The 22,595-nt window shown below is 40.4% G+C and overlaps 1 protein-coding gene across 1 annotated transcript in view; it reads right to left on the bottom strand.

Annotated features, from left to right (window-relative positions):
* Positions 1-22,595, bottom strand: part of GABRB1 (gamma-aminobutyric acid type A receptor subunit beta1) — a 469,841-nt gene that overhangs the window by 15,911 nt on the left and 431,335 nt on the right. The window contains exons 6-8 of the mRNA XM_070372349.1: positions 21,560-21,697; positions 21,309-21,461; positions 18,015-18,259 (exon numbers count right to left, since the gene is read on the bottom strand). Coding sequence (XP_070228450.1) covers positions 18,015-18,259; positions 21,309-21,461; positions 21,560-21,697 — 536 coding nt within the window. The remainder of the gene's footprint in view (positions 1-18,014; positions 18,260-21,308; positions 21,462-21,559; positions 21,698-22,595) is intronic.

Raw genomic sequence — 22,595 nt, 5'->3', positions numbered from 1 at the left:
GAAATATCAATAACCTAAGATATGCAGATGATACCACCCTTATGGCGGAAAGTGAAGAGGAACTAAAAAGCCTCTTGATGAAGGTGAAAGTGGAGAGTGAAAAAGTTGGCTTAAAGCTCAACATTCAGAAAACGAAGATCATGGCATCCGGTCCCACCACTTCATGGGAAATAGATGGGGAAACAGTGTCAGACTTTATTTTTTGGGGCTCCAAAATCACTGCAGATGGTGACTGCAGCCATAAAATTAAAAGACGCTTACTCCTTGGAAGGAAAGTTGTGTCCAACCTAGATAGCATATTCAAAAGCAGAGACATTCCTTTGCCAACAAAGGTCCGTCTAGTCAAGGCTATGGTTTTTCCTGTGGTCATGTATGGATGTGAGAGTTGAACTGTGAAGAAGGCTGAGTGCTGAAGAATTGATGCTTTTGAACTGTGGTGTTGGAGAAGACTCTTGAGAGTCCCTTGGACTGCAAGGAGATCCAACCAGTCCATTCTGAAGGAGATCAGCCCTGGGATTTCTTTGGAAGGAATGATGCTAAAGCTGAAACTCCAGTACTTTGGCTACCTCTTGCGAAGAGTTGACTCATTGGAAAAGATTCTGAAGCTGGGAGGGATTGGGGGCAGGAGGAGAAGGGGACGACAGAGGATGAGATGGCTGCATGGCATCATTGACTTGATGGACATGAGTCTGAGTGAACTCCGGGAGTTAGTGAGGGACAGGGAAGCCTGGCGTGCTGCGATTCATGGGGTCGCAAAGAGTTGGACACGACTGAGTGACTAATCTGAACTGAACTGATGTGCTTAGCATTATAGTAGATGCTTCACGTATATTACTCATTTAATCTTACAACAACAACAGTCTCAAGTTTACACCCTGGTAGGTGCCAGACCTTAGATTACAACCCATGTTTTGTCTGATTCAAAGTTCATGTGGTTTTTGCTGAGTATGAACCACTTCACAGTCCTTGACCATCATCACATCCTGCAGTGAATTTAGTAATGCAGTTGATAGATTTAAGCTTTTAGTTGGCTGGAAAGAGAAATGGTGATTGAATCTGGTCTCTGTTTCACTCTCATTCTCATCTGTCATCACTTCTCTCTGTGAAGCATTTTGCTGTAGTATAATGAGGCTCCCCACTATGCCTCACCCAGAACATCTATTGGTTTCTTTATTCAAGGAATTATTATTATGTTTTGATATTGTTGTTAGTAACTATTATTTGTTAAATCCTACTGTGTAACTTATCTCAGTATTTTTCAAAATACTATGAAATATATAACATTTTCCTAGTTCAGCAGATGGGGAAACTGAGACTCAGGTTAAGTAAATTGCCTAAGATTTAACAAAAAATAAGCAACCAATCTAGTGTTAAAACATAGAATACTCTTTATCTCAAACATTTTTTTCTCCTCTTCACAGATTGTTGTTGTTGTTCAGTCACAAAATCGTGTCCAACTCTGCTTTCTTCAAGGCTCAATTTAAATTTTACTTCCTCTGTGTAGCTGTGATAGTAACCTCAAGAATGCTCTCTCTCCCCCTTTCTCCCAACCTTTATTGATTGCTTACTATGTGCCAGCTATAGTGCTAGGTGTCAAGGATGTGTGTATACATACACACACACACACACATATATATATAATATAGTGCAAATGTATGGTTGAAAAAGTCATGCATGTGGAAGTTTCTGATACTAAAGAGGATAGCAGGGTTGAAGTGACAAACAGAAAAATCTTGGATTCATTAAAGAAGGGACAAGTACATTAGAAAATAAGGTAATGCATGTGATTTGATTGTGAAACAGTCAAGAGAATCATCAAACATGCATTTTGTCCTTGAGATAATAATCTCCTTAGAGATACAAGAATAAGACATAATATTGAGAGTGACAAAAGTTTTTAAGCAAATGCTCAATGGTATAGAATAGACCATGATTAGGGGTTCATACAAGTGAGAAATGTTGGGGTTCACAGAAGGCTTCATGAGGACCTGGGGCTTGTATTGAATCTAGAAGGTGGGGAGAGGACAGAACAAAGGACTAGAAGCTGAAAACTGTTCTCATCTTGGTTTTGTTATTAACTCAGTTTCCTCATCCATAAATGAGAGGTTTTCACTAGGTTATCTCATGGCTTGTTTCTAATTTTTGACAGACTTTGATTATGGAGAATATTCCAGGCAGAAGACACAGCATTCTAAAAAAAATTTTTTTTTGTAAAATGGAATCACTTGATTTGTATTGTATGCATCATTAAGTTACATTATTATGAAATCCCTTTAAAGTAAACAAGTTTCTAGAATTTAGAATCAGCCAGTGAAGCATACAGATGCTGCTCATTAAGCACTGCTGCTGTTGCTGCTGCTGCTGCTAAGTCGCTTCAGTTGTGTCCTAGAGACTCTGTGTGACTCTGTGTGACCCTAGAGACGGCAGCCCACTGGGCTCCCCCATCTCTGGGATTCTCCAGGCAAGAACACTGGAGTGGGTTGTCATTTTCTTCTCCAATGCATGAAAGTGAAAAGTGAAAAGTGATAGTGAAGTCGCAGTCGTGTCCAACTCCTAGTGACCCCGTGGACTGCAGCCTACCAGGCTCCTCCATCCATGGGATTTTCCAGGCAAGAGTACTGGAGTGGGGTGCCATTGCCTTCTCCAAAGCTCATTAAGCACAAGTCACTGCAAACAAGGTACAATTTTATTAAGATATTTTGTTAACCTTGGTGCAAACTCAAAGGTATTAACACTTAAATTGCACGAGGCTTATTAGTTTGTACATATCCCTTAAGTATTCTGTTATCGGCTAGAAATCATAGCTTTAAGTGGTTTGACATATAAAGTATTGAGTCCATTTCTGTAGCTACCCATTGAAAGCAGATTTCATTACTATATAGTTAAATCAACATTACTGTGCTCTTTATCTAATAAATGTTTATTGAGTGCCTACTTTGTGTTGGGCACTATTCCAGACACTGATGGAGGAATCAGTTCCTCCACAAGCAATAGAGCATCACATCCCACATTTTAGAATTTAAAAATTGTTACTAATAACTCTCCTTAATCTTGTATTCTCCTTTACAAACCCTGTGACTGGCCCCCATCTCCTGTGAAGTGAAAATGGTAGTTGCTCAGTCGTGTCCAACACCATGGGCTGTAGCCCAGGCTCCTCTGTCCATGGGATTCTCCAGGCAAGAATCCTGGAATGGGTTGCAAGGCCTCCTCATAGTGCAGCTTATGTATGTTTAAAGGGTCTCCCTGATAACTCAGCTGGTAAAGAATCCACCTGCAATGCAGGAGACCCTGGTTCAATTCCTGAGTCAGGAAGACCCACTGGAGAAGGGATAGGCTACCCACTCCAGTATTCTTGGGCTTCTCTGGTAGCTCACCTGGTAAAGAATCCACCTGCAATGCAGGAGACCTGGATTTGATCCCTGGGTTGGGAAGATCCCCTGGAGACAGAAAGTCTACCCACTCCAGTACCCTGGCTTGAAGAATTCTATAGTCCATGGGGTCGCAAAGAGTCGGATATGACTGAGCGACTTCCACTCTCACTTTCAAAGGCATCTCAGGCTAGAGCAGAACTCTTGATTCTCTCTTTTCTTGGTTCCCCCCACCCAGTGTCCCACTAGAATATCACTCCAGGAGGGCAGGGACTTTGTCTTATTCACTGTTTCTCTAGACTTGAGAAAAGGGCTTGGCACTTACATGCATGGTCAGTAAATATCTACTGAATGAATGGATGATAGTAAAGGGGATAAGGGGGAATGATGGTTAATTTTATGTGTCAACTTGATCAGTCTATCAGTTCAGTTCAGTTCAGTCACTCAGTCATGTCTGACTCTTTGTGACACCATGAATCACAGCACACCAGGCCTCCCTGTCTATCACCAACTCCCGGAGTTTACTCAAACTCATGTCCATCGAGTCAGTGATGCCATCCAGCCATCTCATTCTCTGTAATCCCCTTCTCCTCCTACCCCCAATCCCTCCCAGCATCAGTCTTTTCCAATGAGTCAACTCTTCACATGAGGTGGCCAAAGTATTGGAGTTTCAGCTTTAGCATCAGTCCTTCCAATGAACACCCAGGACTGATCTCCTTTAGGATGGACTGGTTGGATCTCCTTGCAGTCCAAGGGACTCTCAAGAGTATTCTCCAACACCGCAGTTCAAAAGCATCAATTCTTTGGCGCTCAGCTTTCTTCACAGTCCAACTTTCACATCCATACATGACCACTGGAAAAACCATAGCCTTGACTAGATGGACCTTTGTTGGCAAAGTACTATCTCTGCTTTTTAACATGCTATCTAGGTTGTGCCCAGTTATTTGGTCAAGCACTTGTCTAGATGTTGCTGTGAATGTATTTTGTAAATGTGATTGACATTTTCAACCAACTACTGTTAAATAAGGAGATTCAGCTTGATGATCTGGGTGGGCTTATCCTATCCCTTAAAAGTTTCAAGAGTGAAAATGGAAGTTTCCCAGAGTAGAAATTCTGTCTCAAACCTGAAACAGAAATCCCGCTTGAGTTTTCAGCACACTGTCCTGTTTTCGGACTTTCCAATCTCCACAATTTCATGAGCCAGTTCCTTAAAGTAAATCTCTTTTTGCAAGTATGTTGGTTCTGTTTCTATTGGTTCCAATTCTCTGGAAAACCCTGACTGATACGAAAAGGATGACAAAAGTCAGGAGGCACTATAGCCCAGGAAACACTGACATGCTGGCTGTGTTTCTTCTCTCAGCAGAAACCCCAAGTGAATGTACACATTCATTTTCTAGTTTGGGTTTAACCTTTATCCCACCCCTTTCATCTCATTCACCCTCTGCTTCTTTCTGCCCCCCAAATTCCAAAAGAGTCCCTTGGTCTGTTAAAAACGTTGCCACTCACTGAATTGAACTGTTCAGGATATTTTCAATAACTGAGCTCATTACAGTGTAGTTGGAATAAAGTATAATCTTGCTTTCACTGGCAATTTTAAAAGCTCCTTTAAGAAATATCTCCAGGTTCAATCTACTTTGCAAACAGAAAGTGATTTCCTTACTGTTAACCAATTCAATTAGGTTTCCATTTACTGAGAGGTTCTGAAGTACAGGGGAGGAGGCCAAGAGAAGTGATGCTGGCCACAGAGTGGGCTGCCCACTGGAAGCCTACAGTCGATTGAATGAAACTGTCCAGCGTGCTCGGCTGCCTTCGCCTGCAGAGCATGGAGAGCCACACAGCCACACCCTCCATTGCTGACCCTGCACATATAATGAACCGCATTTATGATATCGCTGTCAGCCATTAGCTCTTAACAGAGCTGCCAAGCCCCAGTTCTTTGGTCTCAAATTCCTGTAACATTTTTTCTTTGAGGGGAGCTGGGGGATGGGAGATTTGCTGGAGATGATCTGCATATCTCTTTGCTTCTTCTAATGATATAGTGGCAGAAGTGGAAATATGATTTCAAGAAGCAATAGAAGGTTAGGTATGAACCTACATAAATCTAAACATTATGTAATTCGGGAAATGGAGAAAGGAAAAGATCAGGATCAAATGAAACAATTGGCAAATTTTCCAGAACATTACTCAGTTGATAAATTTTATTCTCAATTCCTTTCTTTCCCTTGTTTCTCCCATCCAGTGTATGAACAGGTTGTAATGGGTCTGCTTTTAAATGCATCCTGATTCTGATCACTTCTCCACATCACCTCTGGCCACATAATTTATCTTCCCTTTTTCTAGGACCAAAACCCTGTGGTCTTTTCTCTACAAAGCAGCTGGAGTGATCCTTTCAAATGTAAAACAAAACTTGTCTTCTATTTGAATCTTCTAGCAACTTCCAGTGTTCTTGCCTGGAGAATCCCAGGGACGGTGGAGCCTGATGGGCTGCCGTCTATGGGGTCGCACAGAGTTGGACACGACTGAAGCGACTTAGCAGCACCAGCAATTTCCCAAGTCATGGAATAAAAGCCAATTTTCTCATCCAAATCCACAAATCACCATGTGACTTGGCTACTAGAGGTACCTCTGTCCTCATTTCCTGCTACTCTGCTTCTTAGCTCTCTGTTCCAGCCACGTTGGCCTTTGGTTGGCTGCCATTTATGCTCCTACATCCTCAGGCAATTGTCACCTGCTGTTCCTCCCTCCTGGCATGCTGTTGCTTAGATTGCTACCTGGCTAGCTTTGCATCATTTTCTTCACCATAATTATCTGCCATTATATCATGCATTTATTTACACATTTGTCAGTAATCTCAGTTGAAATGTAAGCTCCAGGAGAACAGCTGCTTTTTTGTTGCTATTGGTAATTACTGTATATCCTCCTTGCTTTTTCAGAACAGAACCTTAGATAGTCCTAAGGAGGGGCTGGGTAATTAATGAGAAACTCTCTGAGTTCTGAGTTCAGTGGCTAAGGATACCTGAGTGGCTAGAATCTCTAGAGTAGTAGTTCTCAGACATTACTGTGTATCCAAATCCATTGGGAAACTTGCTAAAATTTATGAGTTTGAGCTCATTTTGGTTTAGACTAAGACTTTTCGAATCTGCATCTCACACACATATTTCAAGGGTCCTAGTTAGCTCTTGTGTACCTGGCTTTAGTGGAAGTCTTGGCAGATAGATAATCCACAGAAGCTATTTTATTTCCAGGTGACCAGGAATTAATTACAAATATGCATGGTTCAGTGGGCTTCCCAGGTGGCACCAGGGGTAAAGAACCCATCTGCCAATGCAGGAGATGTAAGAGATACGGGTTAATCCCAGGGTTGGGAAGATCCCCTGGAGGAGGGTATGGAAACCCACTCCAGTATTCTTACCTGAGAATCCCATGGACAGAGGAGCCTGGTAGGCTACAGTCCAAGGGTCGCAAAGAGTTGAACATGACTGAAGTGACTTAGCATGCAGATATGCATGCAGCATACACACATGGTTCAAGCCTGAGGGATATGTGATATGAAGGTTGGGGATTGATTTCCTAAATTGATGTTAGTGGGAATTTATTGAGCTTTGAGTGGAAAATAATGGAAACAAGAAAGTATAAACTGTTTTATACATGGAAGCATTTTATACCTAGATAAAGTGTTCACTGATTGCTTAGGGAGCCCAATATTTGAGATGATTGCTTTTTACAATTAAATATAAAATTATTTATAACCAGCAAATTCAGCCAATTTCAAATGATGCAAATAAGGGCCATTTTTTTTTTATTCATCTTCAGTGAACCCCCTTTAGATATTCATTAAAAATGTCAAGGATAGTATTTTACTCTTCCGGTATAGAAGAGAGTGATTAAGTGATTTTGGCCAGAGTAATAATTGTTTCTCACACAGCTGTAAAGGAGATATTTAGAGTGTGTAATATCCATGTGTGTGAACATCTTGGGATTTGTGGATATGACATCTAAGTGGATAAGTCCTTGTTACTGCATCTCATCAGATAGAATGTTCTTCCTGCATTAGCCAAGGCTGCCTAAGGCAATCAGCCCACCACTTCTCCACTTTATTCCTCCCAATCAGAGAGGACAATGGAAGAAAGGCAGTGAGGAGTTATCAATCAGCTTGGATTCTAAATAAGGACTTCAGGAGAAGGAAATTGCTAGGAAAAGATTTGTTAGGGCCACTTAAAGTATCAACACAGGTCCACACTATCCACTGATACCATACATTATTGTTACCACTAAGTTCCTCATTAGAATAAAGGTCCTTCATTAAAATATTATATATATATATATATATAATTCTACAAAGTGCCAAGTAGTGCTCATATTGGGAAAGGGTTAATTTTTGTTTTTGTAATCATTGGAATATAACAGGAAAAAAGTTACCAATTACACATGAATTCTAAGGTCATGCCTGTTTGGTTTTAAAATAAATTTATTAGTTCGCTTATTATTTTAAAAGTCATTTAAATGCCTATTTTGTGCAGGTTCAGTGACAAGCACTGGAATATCAAAGATAGAAGACATAGTATCTGCATCAAGGCCTACTTTTTTTTTCTTTATGCATTTATTATTACCTGGCATTATGTGTGTTTTTAAGGAAATGGCAACCCACTCCAGTGTTCTTGCCTGGAGAATCCCAGGGACGGGGCATCCTGGTGGGCTGCCGTCTGTGGGGTTGCACAGAGTCGGACACGACTGAAGTGACTCAGCAGCAGCGGCTCTCGGAGAAGGCAATGGCACCCCACTCCAGTACTCTTGCCTGGAAAATCTCATGGATGGAGGAGTCTGGTGGGCTACAGTCCATGGGGTAGCTAAGAGTTGGACCTGACTGAGCGACTTCACTTTCACTTTTCACTTTCATGCACTGGAGAAGGAAATGGCAACCCACTCCAGTGTTCTTGCCTGGAGAATCCCAGGGATGGGGGAGCCTGGTGGGCTGCTGTCTATGGGGTCGCATAGAGTTGGACACGACTTAAGCGACTTAGCAGCAGCAACAGCAGCAGTGTTCATTGTTGATGGGTGATATAGTTGTGTGTGTGAGATTACCTATCTCCCTCATCCAAATGTAAGCTTCTGTTTTATTCATTGCTGACTATATCCCCAATGCACAGAGTATTCATATAGTAGAAAGTCATTACATAAAATATATGTTTTAAAACATATTTGTTTTTAAAAATAGCTAAGCATAAAGTGCAGTGGAAAGATAGGAGAGGAGAACCAACTCAGCCTGAGGAATGAGGAAAACCCTCAGCCAGGAGTTCACTAGGGAGCAAGACACGAAGAGATTCCGAAGAGTGAAAACAAGGCATTTAGGAAAAACTGTGAGCTGTTCTTCTGGAGCAAAGAGTGTGTTGGTGAAAAGAAGAGGAAAGAGAAGTATGGCAGAGAAGGAAAGCAGAAGGAGATCACTGTGGGCCTTGGACTCCATGTTGAGGTGTCTGGGTATTTTCTTTAGGCAAAGGGTCTGGATGGGGCTGCTGGCTGCCTGTAGGTTTGACCTGAGTCCTTTCCACCTTCCTCTGACTACACTGCCTGGACGGTCACTTGTTGCGTGTGACTGTGGAGGGCCTGACTGCATCTTCTAGGCTCTAGGGACAGACCTGTGACCTAGCCTGGGTATTTCGTTTTCTATCTTCCTGGTCAGAGGGATCGATTTCTGCATGAGAATATGACTCAAGTTGGTCCCAAAAGACTTAATCCTGGAACTTTGTTTTTGGTTGAAACTATTTGGTATAAGAAAGTACTTTTGCATTGAGGTTGAAGATCTTTGATACTATAAACTTTGGGGGCACCATGAAAGAAGGATCTACTAAAATAAAAGTAACATAAAGGAAAGAAATATTAAGATAGGAGGAGATATGCTCTCTGATGACATTGTTTGAACATCTGGACTTAGCCACATGTAAAATTAAAACCTTTGCTGGACCTTCCAGTTGTGTGGGCCCCCAAAGTCCTCTGACCTCTTTTTATTTATTTTTTAGCCAGTTAGATTTTCTTAAGCCAGTAAGTTAGAGTTCTCTCTCATTCACAGAAGAATCCTAGCTGTTTGAGTATAGAAGAAATTAGAGGCTAGATGCCAGAAAGAAGGTGTGTGTGAGAGAGAGATTTTGAGATTTCTGGAGAAAATTAGACTGTTAAACTGCTGAAGGATCTGGTGATTAGGTATGTCAAGTCAAGACTAGAGAACAAAGTATGGACCACACCAGATTTGGGCAGGGGTCTGAGGGCTAAAGAAGTTAGTGAACTGTTAATACGAACTGTCAGAAATCAAAGGCCTTGTCTGGATTTCTCTAGAATCCAAGATGCTAAATTGGAATAGTTAAATTTTCATTGAAGGCTGAGGGCAAGGCAGTGATGTGGGGTGGGGCCCTGGCTCAAAGGCTAATATATGCATATAAAACTGGTCCAAGGAGAGCTGTTTACCTTTATGAAGCCTGTTTTCACATGCATTTTATATTCTGGAATTAATCACAGTACAGAGCTTATTTACATTTAGAAAGTGGTCTGAAAGTATAGATTAACTGTAGAGAATAGGAATGGGAGGATTAACTGTAGAGAATAGGAATGGGAGGAAAGAAGCCAGATTACAGTATCAACATCTGACTGTGAAGGGAAAAATTCTTTCTTGACTAGAGTTCCACCTACCCATTGGGCAAGACTCTGGCAGATTCCACTAGTGTCCTCCATGGCTTAGAATGATTCTGAATCAGTTTTTGATCAAAGACCACCCATGCAATCATTCCATCTTGGGTGGGTTTATTTGCAAATGGGCATTGTGGCTAGCAATATAACCGTATTTGTTCCAAGTTAGTGTAAAAGTGGCTCTGAAGTAGTTTACTTACAACTTCTTTGTACTGAGAAATCTATCCTTCAAAACTCTAAATACCATCTCTTATTTCAAATGATGCCTGAGGGGTTTATGAATCTGCAGTCTTTATCACCTAACATGTTGAAACTCTCCTAATGTCTGGATTGAGCATCTGTACTCATATGAAAAGATCCTTAAGTTCAGTGGTAGAGATATAAATCAAGATAAAGCAAGTACTTCTGAAGCTTCAATACAGATACTCCTTGACAGTACTGCCCAGCCATAACTCTGACAGTAATGTGTGATAAATGATCAATGCCTGTCAATGCTCTAGGGTACCAAGGCCATTATTAGGGATCCCTTAAATAAAAATTGTCTGGGACTAAAATATATATTTAATTTGAATGCAACTGTTTATAAGCATCTAAAAGGAAAGGGGGTGAAGGCAATGGCACCCCACTCCAGTACTCTTGGCTGGAAAGTCCCATGGGTGGAGGAGCCTGGTAGGCTGCAGTCCATGGGGTCACTAGGAGTTGGACACAACTGAGTGACTTCACTTTCACTTTTCACTTTCATGCATTGGAGAAGGAAATGGCAACCCACTCCAGTGTTCTTGCCTGGAGAATCCCAGGGACGAGGGAGCCTGGTGGGCTGCCGTCTATGGGGTTGCACAGAGTCGGGCACGACTGAAGCGACTTAGCAGCAGCAGCAGTAGCAAAAGGAAAGGGGGAGATCATTCAACCATTATATTAAAGGAAAAATCTAATATTTTCTATTTTTTAAATTTAACCAGGGGGTAACATTTTAAAATACCATTCAGGTTGTATTATTAACATCACTGCTGGAGATGATGCACTGAACAGACTTGCTTTGTTACTGACACACTGTCTGCCTGTGCCCATTTTAGAAGAGGACAAGGAAGTTAGGAACTGGAAAACCCAAGTAGCCACAGGGATGCCTATAATTTCCTTGGGATAGTACTGGCCTAATATTATTCCACTTAAATCTGAAGAAGTTTATAAAATCTTATCCATAACACTCCTTTGAAGATTCTATTTTTCTGATGTTATATCGCTGTGATTCAGAAAGAATAGCAGAGGTTGATAGAAAGTACACTTGAAGAAATGTTAAAAATCAAACTGATAGAAACAGTAAGTAAGTCTGGAGTAGAAGCTAAAATGAACCATAGATAGTGTCTTTTTCTTGCTTATTATAAACACATAAGAACTTTATAAAACATTATGATATAACACTCAGTACCCTGTGTGGTAACTAAGAACTCATCTTGACTGGAAAAGTCTTCTCTGGCAGTCAGTCATTCATTCAAAAAGTACTTATTTGGTATTTTCTCAATTCTAGTCACTGAGGAAAGAACAATAAACATAGTAGACTGGACCCTAGTGTCTATCCTGGGGAAGCTTGGAGTCTAATAAAGAGACAGAGGTTATAAAAATAATTATACAAATGAATTAATTATACTGCTGCTGTTGCTAAGTCACTTCAGTCGTGTCTGACTCTGTGTGACCCCAGAGATGTCAGCCCACGAGGCTCCCCCATCCCTGGGATTCTCCAGGCAAGAACACTGGAGTGGGTTGCCATTTCCTTCTCCAATGCATGAAAGTGAAAAGTGAAAGTGAAGTCACTCAGTTGTGTCCGACTCTTAGTGACCCCATGGACTGCAGCCCACCAGGCTCCTCCGTCCATGGGATTTTCCAGGCAAGAGTACTGGAGTGGGGTGCCATTGCCTTCTCCAATTAATTATACACATACTCAATATTGTGGTAAGTCTTAAGGTGGAAAAGTATAGAATGTCATGAAAACAAATCACAAGGGCACCAATATAAACTAATTCCTACCTGGATACTTCCCATCTCTTTATTTGGTTCAGACAGTAAAGAATCTGCCTACAATGTAGGAGAGCTGGGTTCGATCCTTGGGTTGGGAAGATCCCTTGGAGAAGGGCATGGCAACCCACTCCAGTATTCTTGCCTTGAAAATTCCATGGACAGGGGAGCCTGGCGGGTTACAGTCCATGGAGTCACAAAAGAGTCTGAGAAATTAATACTTTTCATCTCTTCATGTATTATGTTAAACTTTTCCTATGGCCCTTATTTTAAACTTTTAATTTTGAAATTATGTAGATTTCTGGAAAGTTGCAAAGATAGCACAGAGAGAGCCCATGTATTCTTCTCCCAGTTTCTCCCACTGAGCACATCTTACTGTTGTACAATATCAAAACCAGGAAACTGATATGAATATAAAGTATGTATAGTTCTATGTAATTTTACTACACATTAGTTCCATGTAACCACGACTGCAACCAAGATACAAAGTCTTCTACCACTGTGAAGGTTTCCCTCCTGCTCCCACTTTATAATCAGTCACATCCACTGACCCCTCCCCACCACTGTCACTAAGTTCTGGAAACCACTAATCTGTTCTTCATCTCTATAATGTTGTCATTTCAGAAGCATTATATAAATACAATCATACATATATGATCTTTTGAGATTGGCTTTTTTCACTTGGCATAATGCCCTTGAGATCTAGCCAAGTTGTTGCCTGTATCAATGATTCTTACTTTTTATTGGGCTATTACTTTACAGTGTGAATGTATAATAGTTTGTTTAACCATTCACCTGTATGCATGCTAAGTTGTTCAGTGTCCAACTCTTTGTGACCCTATGGACTGTAGCCCACCAGGCACCTGTGTCCTTGGAATTCTCTAGGCAAGAATACCGGAGTGGGTTGCCATGCCCTCCTCCAGGGGATCTTCCTGACCCAGGGATCGAACACACATCTCTTGCATCTCCTGCATTGGCAGGTGGGTTCTTTACCACACTACTTAGCTTTTATAGGATATTTTGGCTATTTCCAATGAACTTCTAAATATATTAATTATAGTTATTATTATTAATTATAACCATTATTTTTAACCCAACATCTGAGATTTTTGCAGGATGTTTTATTGACTAAGTTTCTTTCTCTTGACTATGGGCATTTTTTTTTCCTATTTCTTCTCATGTCCAGAAATCTTTTATTATTAAACTAGACATGTTGGTGATATACCGTAGAGACTGGATTTTGTTATCTTCCCTGACAAATCCTGAGTTTTGTTTTGAAATTAAGTTAAATTACTAACAGATCCCCTAGAATGTGCAGACTTGGTTTTATATGTTGTTAGGCTGAGTCTATTTTAGTTTTTCCCTTAACTCAAAGGGAATTTCTTATTCTAGTGACTTAGTCTTCTAATGTGTGATCTTTTTAGGGGTTTTAATGGAAAACTTAATGTATTTACCAACCTGCCCTAAATGGCTGGATTCAGACTCCAACCTGACTTCCATACGGCAGATAACAGCTGAAATCTCTGTTCATCTGTCCCCATCTCCTAGCCTTTCAGCTGCTTTTTTTCCTCTCTGGCATTCTTGGCATTTTACCTATATTTGTAATTCAAGGATTAACCAAGGACTCATGGGAAGTTTATACTTAGATTTTGAGTTTCTCTTGTGGCTTCACTTCCTCCTAAAATTTCTAGGAACTCTGGAAGCATCAAACTCCATGCTCTGATTTATCAGATCAACAAAACTGCACTTTTTTTTGCTGATATTTCCCTGCTCTGCATCTTCCATACTGGGGAGTAGCCCTCAGGGAGGAAGCTGTATAAACACTATTTACACAGTGAGATTCCCTTCATTGGGGTTTGACTCTCTGCTAGTTTTTGCTTGTTTTCAGTTACTCTCTCATGTCTTCAAGCAGATTAAAAAAAAGTTATTTTTTCTCAGGATTTATGATTTTTAATCTGTCAAAGAGTCAATTTGATTTAAACAACTCTGCCATGTCTTACTTAACATGATCTGTTTTTGAATTTTGGCGTAAATGTGTTTACTTATGTTTCTATGAAAAGCATCTATGGCATTCCAAGTCTAGCTTTCCATAGGTAAAAATACATCTTTATTTTCTTTACATGTTTTGTCTTCTGACAACTGAGGGATTTTTCTGTTATTTCTCTTGGAAGTTAAATTTAAAAAGTCAATTTAAAAATCAAATAAACATTTGTTTATTTGAGATTCAATGAAACCTTACTTTGTCTAAGCCCTGTGTTGCTCAAAACACCTGCTTATGAGATAAAGATCAGTTAGATGGAAACATTTTACTTATTTCTTATGTAGTCAGTAAATCCACTTTAGAGCAATATATGTTATACCTCTAGATATGATATGGCATATGAGCCTTTCTGCCAGCCTTTATTTGTCTGTTTGTTGTTTAGTTGCTGTGTTGTGTCAGACTCTTTTGAGACCATATGGACTGTAGCCTGCCAGGCTCCTCTGTCCATGGGATTTCTCAGCCAAGAATACTGTAATGGGTTGCCATGTCCATCTCCAAGGCATTTTCCCAACCCAGGGACTGAATCCATATCTCCTACATGGCAGGTGGATTTTTTACCCCTGAGCCACCTGGGAAACCTTAGCACCTTAGAAAATTCTTTGATATCCTGGGATAGAATCAAGGCAGAGTGTGGTTAAAGTTCGTTTTATAATATTTTTCTTTTATCTGAATAATCTGACTTAAGGTTGCTTGACTTATCCATCTAGTTACTCTCTCTAGAGAATGTTGCTTTTCTAGCCAATTGAAAGACCTTGTTTTCTTCTTTTTATTACTCCAAATGCTATGTACCTTTGACTGTTCATCCTGTTCATATCGTCTGAACATTCCTACCAAGGAATCTCTACCATTTTATCTATGTAGAGTTTTTACTCATGATAAATCAGTTCACACACATTTCAAGCTCTGCAGAGGACCAACCAGTAGATTAGAAGTAACTGAGTTGGGAATGGGAGTAGAAAAGAGGTGGCTTTGAAAACCACTGCTAAGATACTTCTAAAGCTGGTCTGGCTACAATCAGATAATAGGAAGCTTTTCCTTTCAGATATATCCAAGATAAATGCTCTCCTGTCTTATTTTATAATTCAATCATAGTTTTCTTTCCAGCCAGATCAGAAGATTCTTGAGGGCAAGGATCATGACAACCCCTTTCCTTGTAGGACTGAACATAGTGCTTTACACAGGAGTAAGAAGGCAATGGCACCCCACTCCAGTACTCTTGCCTGGAAAATCCCATGGATGGAGGAGCCTCGTAGGCTGCAGTCCATGGGGTTGATGAGGGTCGGACATGACTGAGCGACTTCACTTTCACTTTTCACTTTCATGCATTGGAGAAGGAAATGGCAATCCACTCCAGTGTTCTTGCCAGGAGAATCCCAGGGACGGGGGAGCCTGGTGGGCTGCCGTCTATGGGGTCGCACAGAGTCGGACACGACTGAAGTGACTCAGCAGCAGCAACATTTTATTTGAGTGTGTTGCTTTGAATTTTGACCATTTGGCTGAATCTGTAGGTTTTCTTCATTTATGATTTTCTAGTTACTTGACATTGTCAAATTTTGATATCCTACTAAAGAGCATGAAGATGCACCTTGAAGATTAGTAATTTGACTTCTGCCTGATTCTTCAGCCACAGCACATATTACTTTATTTCTCCCTCACTTACTATGCTCTTGCTACATTGGTCTTCTTTCAGTACTTTTACATATCATGCAATTCTTTGCCTAGAATGGACATGGCACATGCCACTTTCATCACCCAGCTGACAGATCCACTGGTAATTCCTGAGAGGTTTTCCGGATCACCTGATCAATATTTCCTGTTCCCTTGAACATTCCCCTGTTCAAGACAATGCTCCCCTGACATTCCCTTGCCCATTACTCTGTTTTAGTTTCTTTGTGAAAGTGAGTCACTCGGTTGTGTCTGACTCTTGGTGACCCAATGGACTATACAGTCCATGGAATTCTCCAGGCCAGAATACTAGAGTGGGTAGACTTTCCCTTCTCCGGGGGATCTTCCCAACCCAGGGATCAAACCCAGGTCTCCTGCATTGCAGGCAGATTCTTTACCAGCTGGGCCACAAGGAAAGCCCACTTTCTTTGTAGCACTTCCTTTTACCTGAAATTATTCTCTCAATAGCTGGTTGTTTGCTTCCTGGCTGTCTTCCCATGTTAGCGTCTAAACTCCAGGAGGGCAAGGAAAAAACTCCTTTCATTAACAGCAGTATCCTCAATGCTCAGAACTGTGAATGAATATTGAGTTGTCACCCTGTGTGTCATCTTCAAAACAATTTGTCATGGATCCAGTATTTCAATGCACATATTGTCAAATGGTTTTAGTGATAAATGGCATGAAAGTAGGGACTAGGGACTAGGGATTTTTCAAAGGAATAAACAAAGCATTATTTTCAATTTAATTACACACTGAGAGCACAGGTCATAGGATCTACTAGTGAAAAGCAAAGTGTCTTGAATATAATAATTGTTGCTGTTCAGTTGCTCATTAGTATCAGACTATTTGCAGCCCCATGGACTGCAGCATGCCAGACTTCCCTGAGTTTGCTCAAACTCTTGTCCGTTGAGTTGGTGATGCTATCCAACCATCTCATCCTCTCTCCCTGCCTTCTCCTCCTGCCCTTGATCTTTCTCAGCCTTAAGACCTTTCCCAATGAGTCAGCCCTTTGGATCAGGTGGCCAAAATATTGGAGCTTTAATACTTATTGAGTATTTACTGTGTACTAGATTAGACATTAAAAATACTAGAATATAAATTATCAAATACTAGACTTTGAAAAAAAATACCAAAACTCATTTAGTCCTTATGGTAACTGAGAGATAGGTATACTATAGTCATCATTTTCTGGTTGATAACATTAGGAACAGGAGTTAGATAAGGAGTAACATAGGTTGATTTGCCTGGAGTTCTAAAGCCAGTAACCGGACTTCCCTGGTGGCTCAGATGGTAAGAGCATCTGGCTACAGTGCGGGAGACCCAGGTTCAATCCCTGGGTCAGGAAGATCCCCCTGGAGAAGGAAATGGCACCCCACTCCAGTACTCTTGCCTGGAAAATCCCATGGACAGAGCAGCCTGGTGGGCTATAGTCCATGGGGTCGCAGAGAGTCAGACACGACTGGGCAACTCCGCTTTCACTTTCTGAAGCCAGTAAGTGGCAGAGCTGGGAATTAACCCCACACAGTTTGATTCCATTCTGTGGTGGTAACCGCTGTGCTGTAGTGCCTGATTGCCACTTAGGAGTAAGAGTTTGTTCTCACTTCTTTAGTTCTCTCATTTATTTATAAAGTAGATCTGGAATTGTTTTGCATATAGTCTCACAACTATATAGTTTAGAATAAGGAATCATGGACTTGCAGTTGAGTTGCAGGCCCATGTATGTTATTCATCTATGTAAAATTCCACCTAACATCTCCGATTCTCAGTTTCCAGTTATGCAACATGAAGGGTACTTTGAGCCTTATTAAAGATAAACTAGTATTTTATGATATTTTATTTTCTTGTGGGAGCTCTGAGTACCATACTGCTGCTAAATTGCAGAAGAAGATTGTTAGGCATATTTAATAGATTGTGCTGTGCTTAGTCACTCAGTCGCGTCTAACTTTTTGCGACTCCGTGGACTGTAGCCTGCCAGGCTCCTCTGTCCATGGGGACTCTCCAGGTAAGAATACTTGTGTGGGTTGCCATGCCCTCCTCCAGGGGATCTTCCCAACCCAGGGATTGAGCCCAGGTCTCCAGCATTGCAGGAGGATTCTTTACCATCTGAGCCATCGGGGGGCGGGGGGGCCCATGAATACTGGAGTGGGTAGCTTATCCGTTATCCCTACCCAGGAATCAAACCAGGGTCTTCTGCATGGAAGGTGTGTTCTTTACCAGCTGAGCTACCAGGGAAGCCCTATTTCATAGATTACCTGGACTTTATTCATCTCCAGTTTGTTCTTCTCATTAGCGCTCTGGTCTTGTTTGCCAGCTCCTTTCTTCTGAGGGCCCTTTCCAAAAAAGATGTAATTTACAAAGGCATATTCCAGCAGAGCCAGGAACACAAACACGAAGCAACCCATCAGGTAAATGTCAATCGCTTTGACATAAGGAATCTTTGGCAGGGTCTCCCTGAGGTGAGTGCTGATGGTGGTCATTGTCAGCACTGTGGTGATTCCTATGAAACAGAAAAACACAGCTCAGCTGAATGCACTGTGAAGATTCCTGTTGAAGACAGATGACAGATGCCATTCTCTTGTTAGTATCCCACAATGACGGCAGTGATACAATAAACCACGGGGTGAAAAGAGCAGATGGTTTAAAAGACAAAGCTGCAGGCTCCTTACATAGTTCGTGAGTGAATCATAAAATGGGATGCTTTGTGAATGTTGGGTTGAAAACTGTATTTTAAAAAATAATGCACAAAGGAGAAAGAAAGGTAAATGGAAATATTAAAATCTCATTGATTCACCCACTGTTCACTGTCACATGTCCCTCATTCTGCTACATGCCATCTTCTTTCCTTCCTTCTCTCAGCATCTGTCATGTCCATCCTAAATCTGTTCTTGTAATACTAATCCCTATGACAGCCACTACCAAACTGAAAGTCAATGACCAGTTTAAGAACTATTTCATTGCATGAAACTAGTATACCCAGGTCATAGGGTCAGTATTGATTTTTAAAAGTATAATGCAACATTCATAGTGAGTTGACATGGAAAGAAGAAACTAATAAAGTTCATGATTTGCATCAAGTATTTGATACATGTATTTTAAAATATAATAAAATCTTACTGACTTTTCCCCCTAAAACATTACCTCTAGTTCCTTGATTCCAGAGACTAGAGTGAGTTAGCTCCCTGGAGTCGGGAAAAGACTTCCTAAAAATTCAACTTGTTAAAGAAATTTAAGACTGTAGTCTTTTAGAAGGAAGATTTTTGCGTTGTCTACTTTGTTAAATGTATCATTCTTAACAGTATAATCTTTATGTGTCTGTATAACATTTTGTGTTGATGATGGTGATAAAACAATGATTGGGGAAAATAAGAAGTGATATGCCTACTGAATCCTAAACTATGCTGTAATATTGATATTGCACACCTGTATAGGACTTCCCTGGTGGCTCGGACAGTAAAGAATCTGCAATGTGGGAGACCCAAGTTTGAACTCTAGGATGGGAAGATCCCTTGCAGAAGGGAATGGCTACCCACTTCAGTAGTCTTGCCTGGACAGAGGAGCCTGGTGGGCTACAGTCCATGGGGTCACAATGAGTTGGACATGATTGAGTGACTAATATACACACACAGTGATTTTCCAGTTGTGGACACATCTCTGAATTCTATGCAGTTGTAACAGCCTGCTGAGTGGGATAGGGCAGGTATATTGTTCCCATTTTATAGCTAAGTAAACAGAGACTCTGAGATTAGCTATTTTACTGTAGATCACTGAGCTAGGGGCAAAAAGGCAAGGAGGTACAAAGCAAAGGCATTTAAAATAAAAGCAAAACCTAAAACTCGATGGAGTTCCTCAAAAATAAAGACAAGAGATGTAAAATGGATACTAAAGACAAAGGAGAACTGGCAAAGGGAACAGAAGTTCGAAAATGATAAGGGAATAAAATAGTTTCAACTTCATTTGCGAGTGAGATTATTCTATTTGGATTCCCTGATTTGACCGCCCAGCTTTAGGAGAATAGAGGTAGTCAGAACTACTGTACAAAAAGTTTAAATCGTTGACATCAGTAATGGATTTAAATGTCTGGACTGATATGAAATGCCCTCGTGAGTGGTCCTATTTAGTTTTTTGAATACAATTTTAAATTTCTCATAATTCTACCTAACCTCTGATACAGAAACAAACAATTCATTTAAAATACATCAATTCCACTTCTGCTTCTAGTCCTTGGCTTAACTTTTTTTAAGCAAGGGGGAGGGGTTGGTAAATACATTTATTTTCTACTTAATTAGGTTTTAAACTACCTTAGGTTTTACATTTCAAAAGACAGTTTTATTCATTATATGCTGACATCTCTAATCAAAATATTGTTAGCTTTGAGGAGAGATGTGTAAAAAAGAACTGCAATTCATGACCTTGATGGTTCATATTCCCTGCTGTGGACATTGTCCAATGTTTTTCTTTAACCATGGCATATATATGTATTCATATTCACATTCAAATAATATGTGCACATACATATGTATGATATGATAAAGTATTTGTCTAGTTTCCTTAGTCTTGGAATGTTCAATGGTTGATGAGGGGCTGCTAGCACTTGACTTTGTGAGCCTTAGATACTCAACCAATAGAAATGAGCTGTGGACATGATGACAAGTCTAGGGGTGAAAGGTTATGCTGATTATTTAATCCAGTTCTGTAGTCTCAGAAGACCTAGGTATGTTAGCTTAGTCACAAATGATGCTCTTTTGCATGAACATATGCATGTGTGTGTGGGTGTGTGCGTGTGTGTGTGTGCGCGTGCATGAATAATCCCAGAAGATGATAAATGAAATGGCTCTGGGTCAAATAATAAGGCTGACCCACACATACCCAGATTCATCAGACAGATCGTACATATTCTAACTTTCCAAGGAATCCTTTAAAATTAAACACAGCCCTTCAGCTTGGAGCAATTATTCAGTCACGGCAAGATTAATTCTGAATTTTGTTCTTCAGGAAAGAAACCATTTTTATTCTGTCCTGATTATAGATCATTAATACAGCTGATGAATATCTGTACCTTTCTCAAGTGCAAGAAGCTCCATTTAAGGGAAATTCAGATAGATACAATTTAACTACATTTAATATTCAAAAGATAGTATTGACATAGCTTGTGAATAGTTACAAGATTTAGCTTTCTTCAGGTCCATTTGAGAATAATGTAATAATGTTCTCCACCAAAGAAAGCAGGAACCAAGGAAGAAATCACAAAGTTAGTAAAAATTAGTGTAATGAGAATTTTAAAATATGTTCTAAGAAGCACTTATATAGGGTTGAATGTACTCCAAGATGATTATTTATTTTAATTTTGGTAAAGTGATAAAAAGATGTTATGTTGTAAAACGTGCACTCTGTTAAGTGCTTACATGTAGATGTTTTATTACCAAGCACCCTTAGGGCACTCTCATCCTTTGGCTTTCTATGGGAGAAGCCCTTGCCCGTAATGCTTCTCATTGGTTGTTATTTGAGGTGAAATCCCACCAGCCCTCTGGGGTGCTGGAATGCATTACCTAGTGCAACTCTGGCTGCAGATGCGTCATAATTGATCCAAAACGACACCCAGGACAGAATTGTAATCAGTGTGGAAGGCATGTAGGTTTGCAAAATGAAGTAACCGATGTTTCTTTTTAGACGAAAACTTAGTGACAGTCGTGGGTATGCCCCTGAATGGAAAAAAATAAAAGAAAAAATCAGATGGTCATTTGGTTGGCTCCATCTTCCTTCTCAGCACCCCTAGTACATTTTGGGGGAAACTTCTCACCTGTTGTGAATTCCACCTTTTTGGACACCATCTTGTAATCAACAATTGAAAACTGAGGGAGCTCAATTTTATTCACTCCTGTTACTGCGCCCTCTCCTCCATTCCAGTAAAACTCAATGTCATCAGTGGTGTAGCCATCTGAAATGAAGAAACAGCATAGTTAGATAGAGTTCAGTTGGCCTAGAAATTCCTTTTGAAGACAGTCGGGGATCTGAGAAAAAATTCCCAGTGATTGATGATAAGATGATGTTTTAAATCAGGATGACAAAAGAGATTTGTTGAGTGCTATTTCTGATAGGCTGGTTGTGGTTGCATTGAGCAGATGGACACCGCTGGCCTCGGTGAACATAAGCTCTGTGATCATTCAGTGATATCCTCTATCACTGCTGCGTATTTACTCTCCTTGTGTCTACCAGTGTAGATTGGAGGATGCCGGGATTCTACGTGTCTTGGTGTAGAAGACGCTTAAGAGTGCCTTAGACTGCAAGGGGATCAAACCAGTCAATCCTAAAGGAAATCAACCCTGAATATTTATTGGAAAAACTGATGCTGAAGCTGAAGCGCCAACACTTTGGTCACCTAATGCAAAGATCCAACATAATGGAAAAGACTCTGATGCTGGGAAAGATTGAAGGCAAAAGGAGGAGAGAGCAGAGGATGAGATGGTGAGATAGCATCACTGACTCAAGGGACATGAATTTGAGTACACTCCAGGAGACAGTGAAGGACAGAAGAGCCTGGTGTGCTGCAGTCCCTGGGGTCGCAAAGAGTTGGATACGACTTAGTGACTGAACAACATTTAATCACAACAAGTATAATAATAGAGCACATATTTGTTAAGAGAGAAAGAAAGAATATTCTTGTTAGAAATATATTCTTGTTAGAAATTCTTGTTAGAAAGAATAAAGGGATGAAGTATAATGAAAGAACAAATTGGTACAGATCTGTTAAATGATCTAGACATTCAAGATAGCAGTCTCTTTTTTTAAAAAAAATAAACTTAGGCAAGCTTCTATTTATATCTTTTGATTATAGC

The sequence above is a fragment of the Bos mutus genome, chromosome 6, assembly GCF_027580195.1.
Source record: "Bos mutus isolate GX-2022 chromosome 6, NWIPB_WYAK_1.1, whole genome shotgun sequence".
NCBI classification, from domain to species: Eukaryota; Metazoa; Chordata; class Mammalia; order Artiodactyla; family Bovidae; genus Bos; species Bos mutus.
The sequence above is the reverse complement of the archived record's forward strand: the minus strand, read 5'-3'. Positions and strand labels throughout refer to the sequence as shown.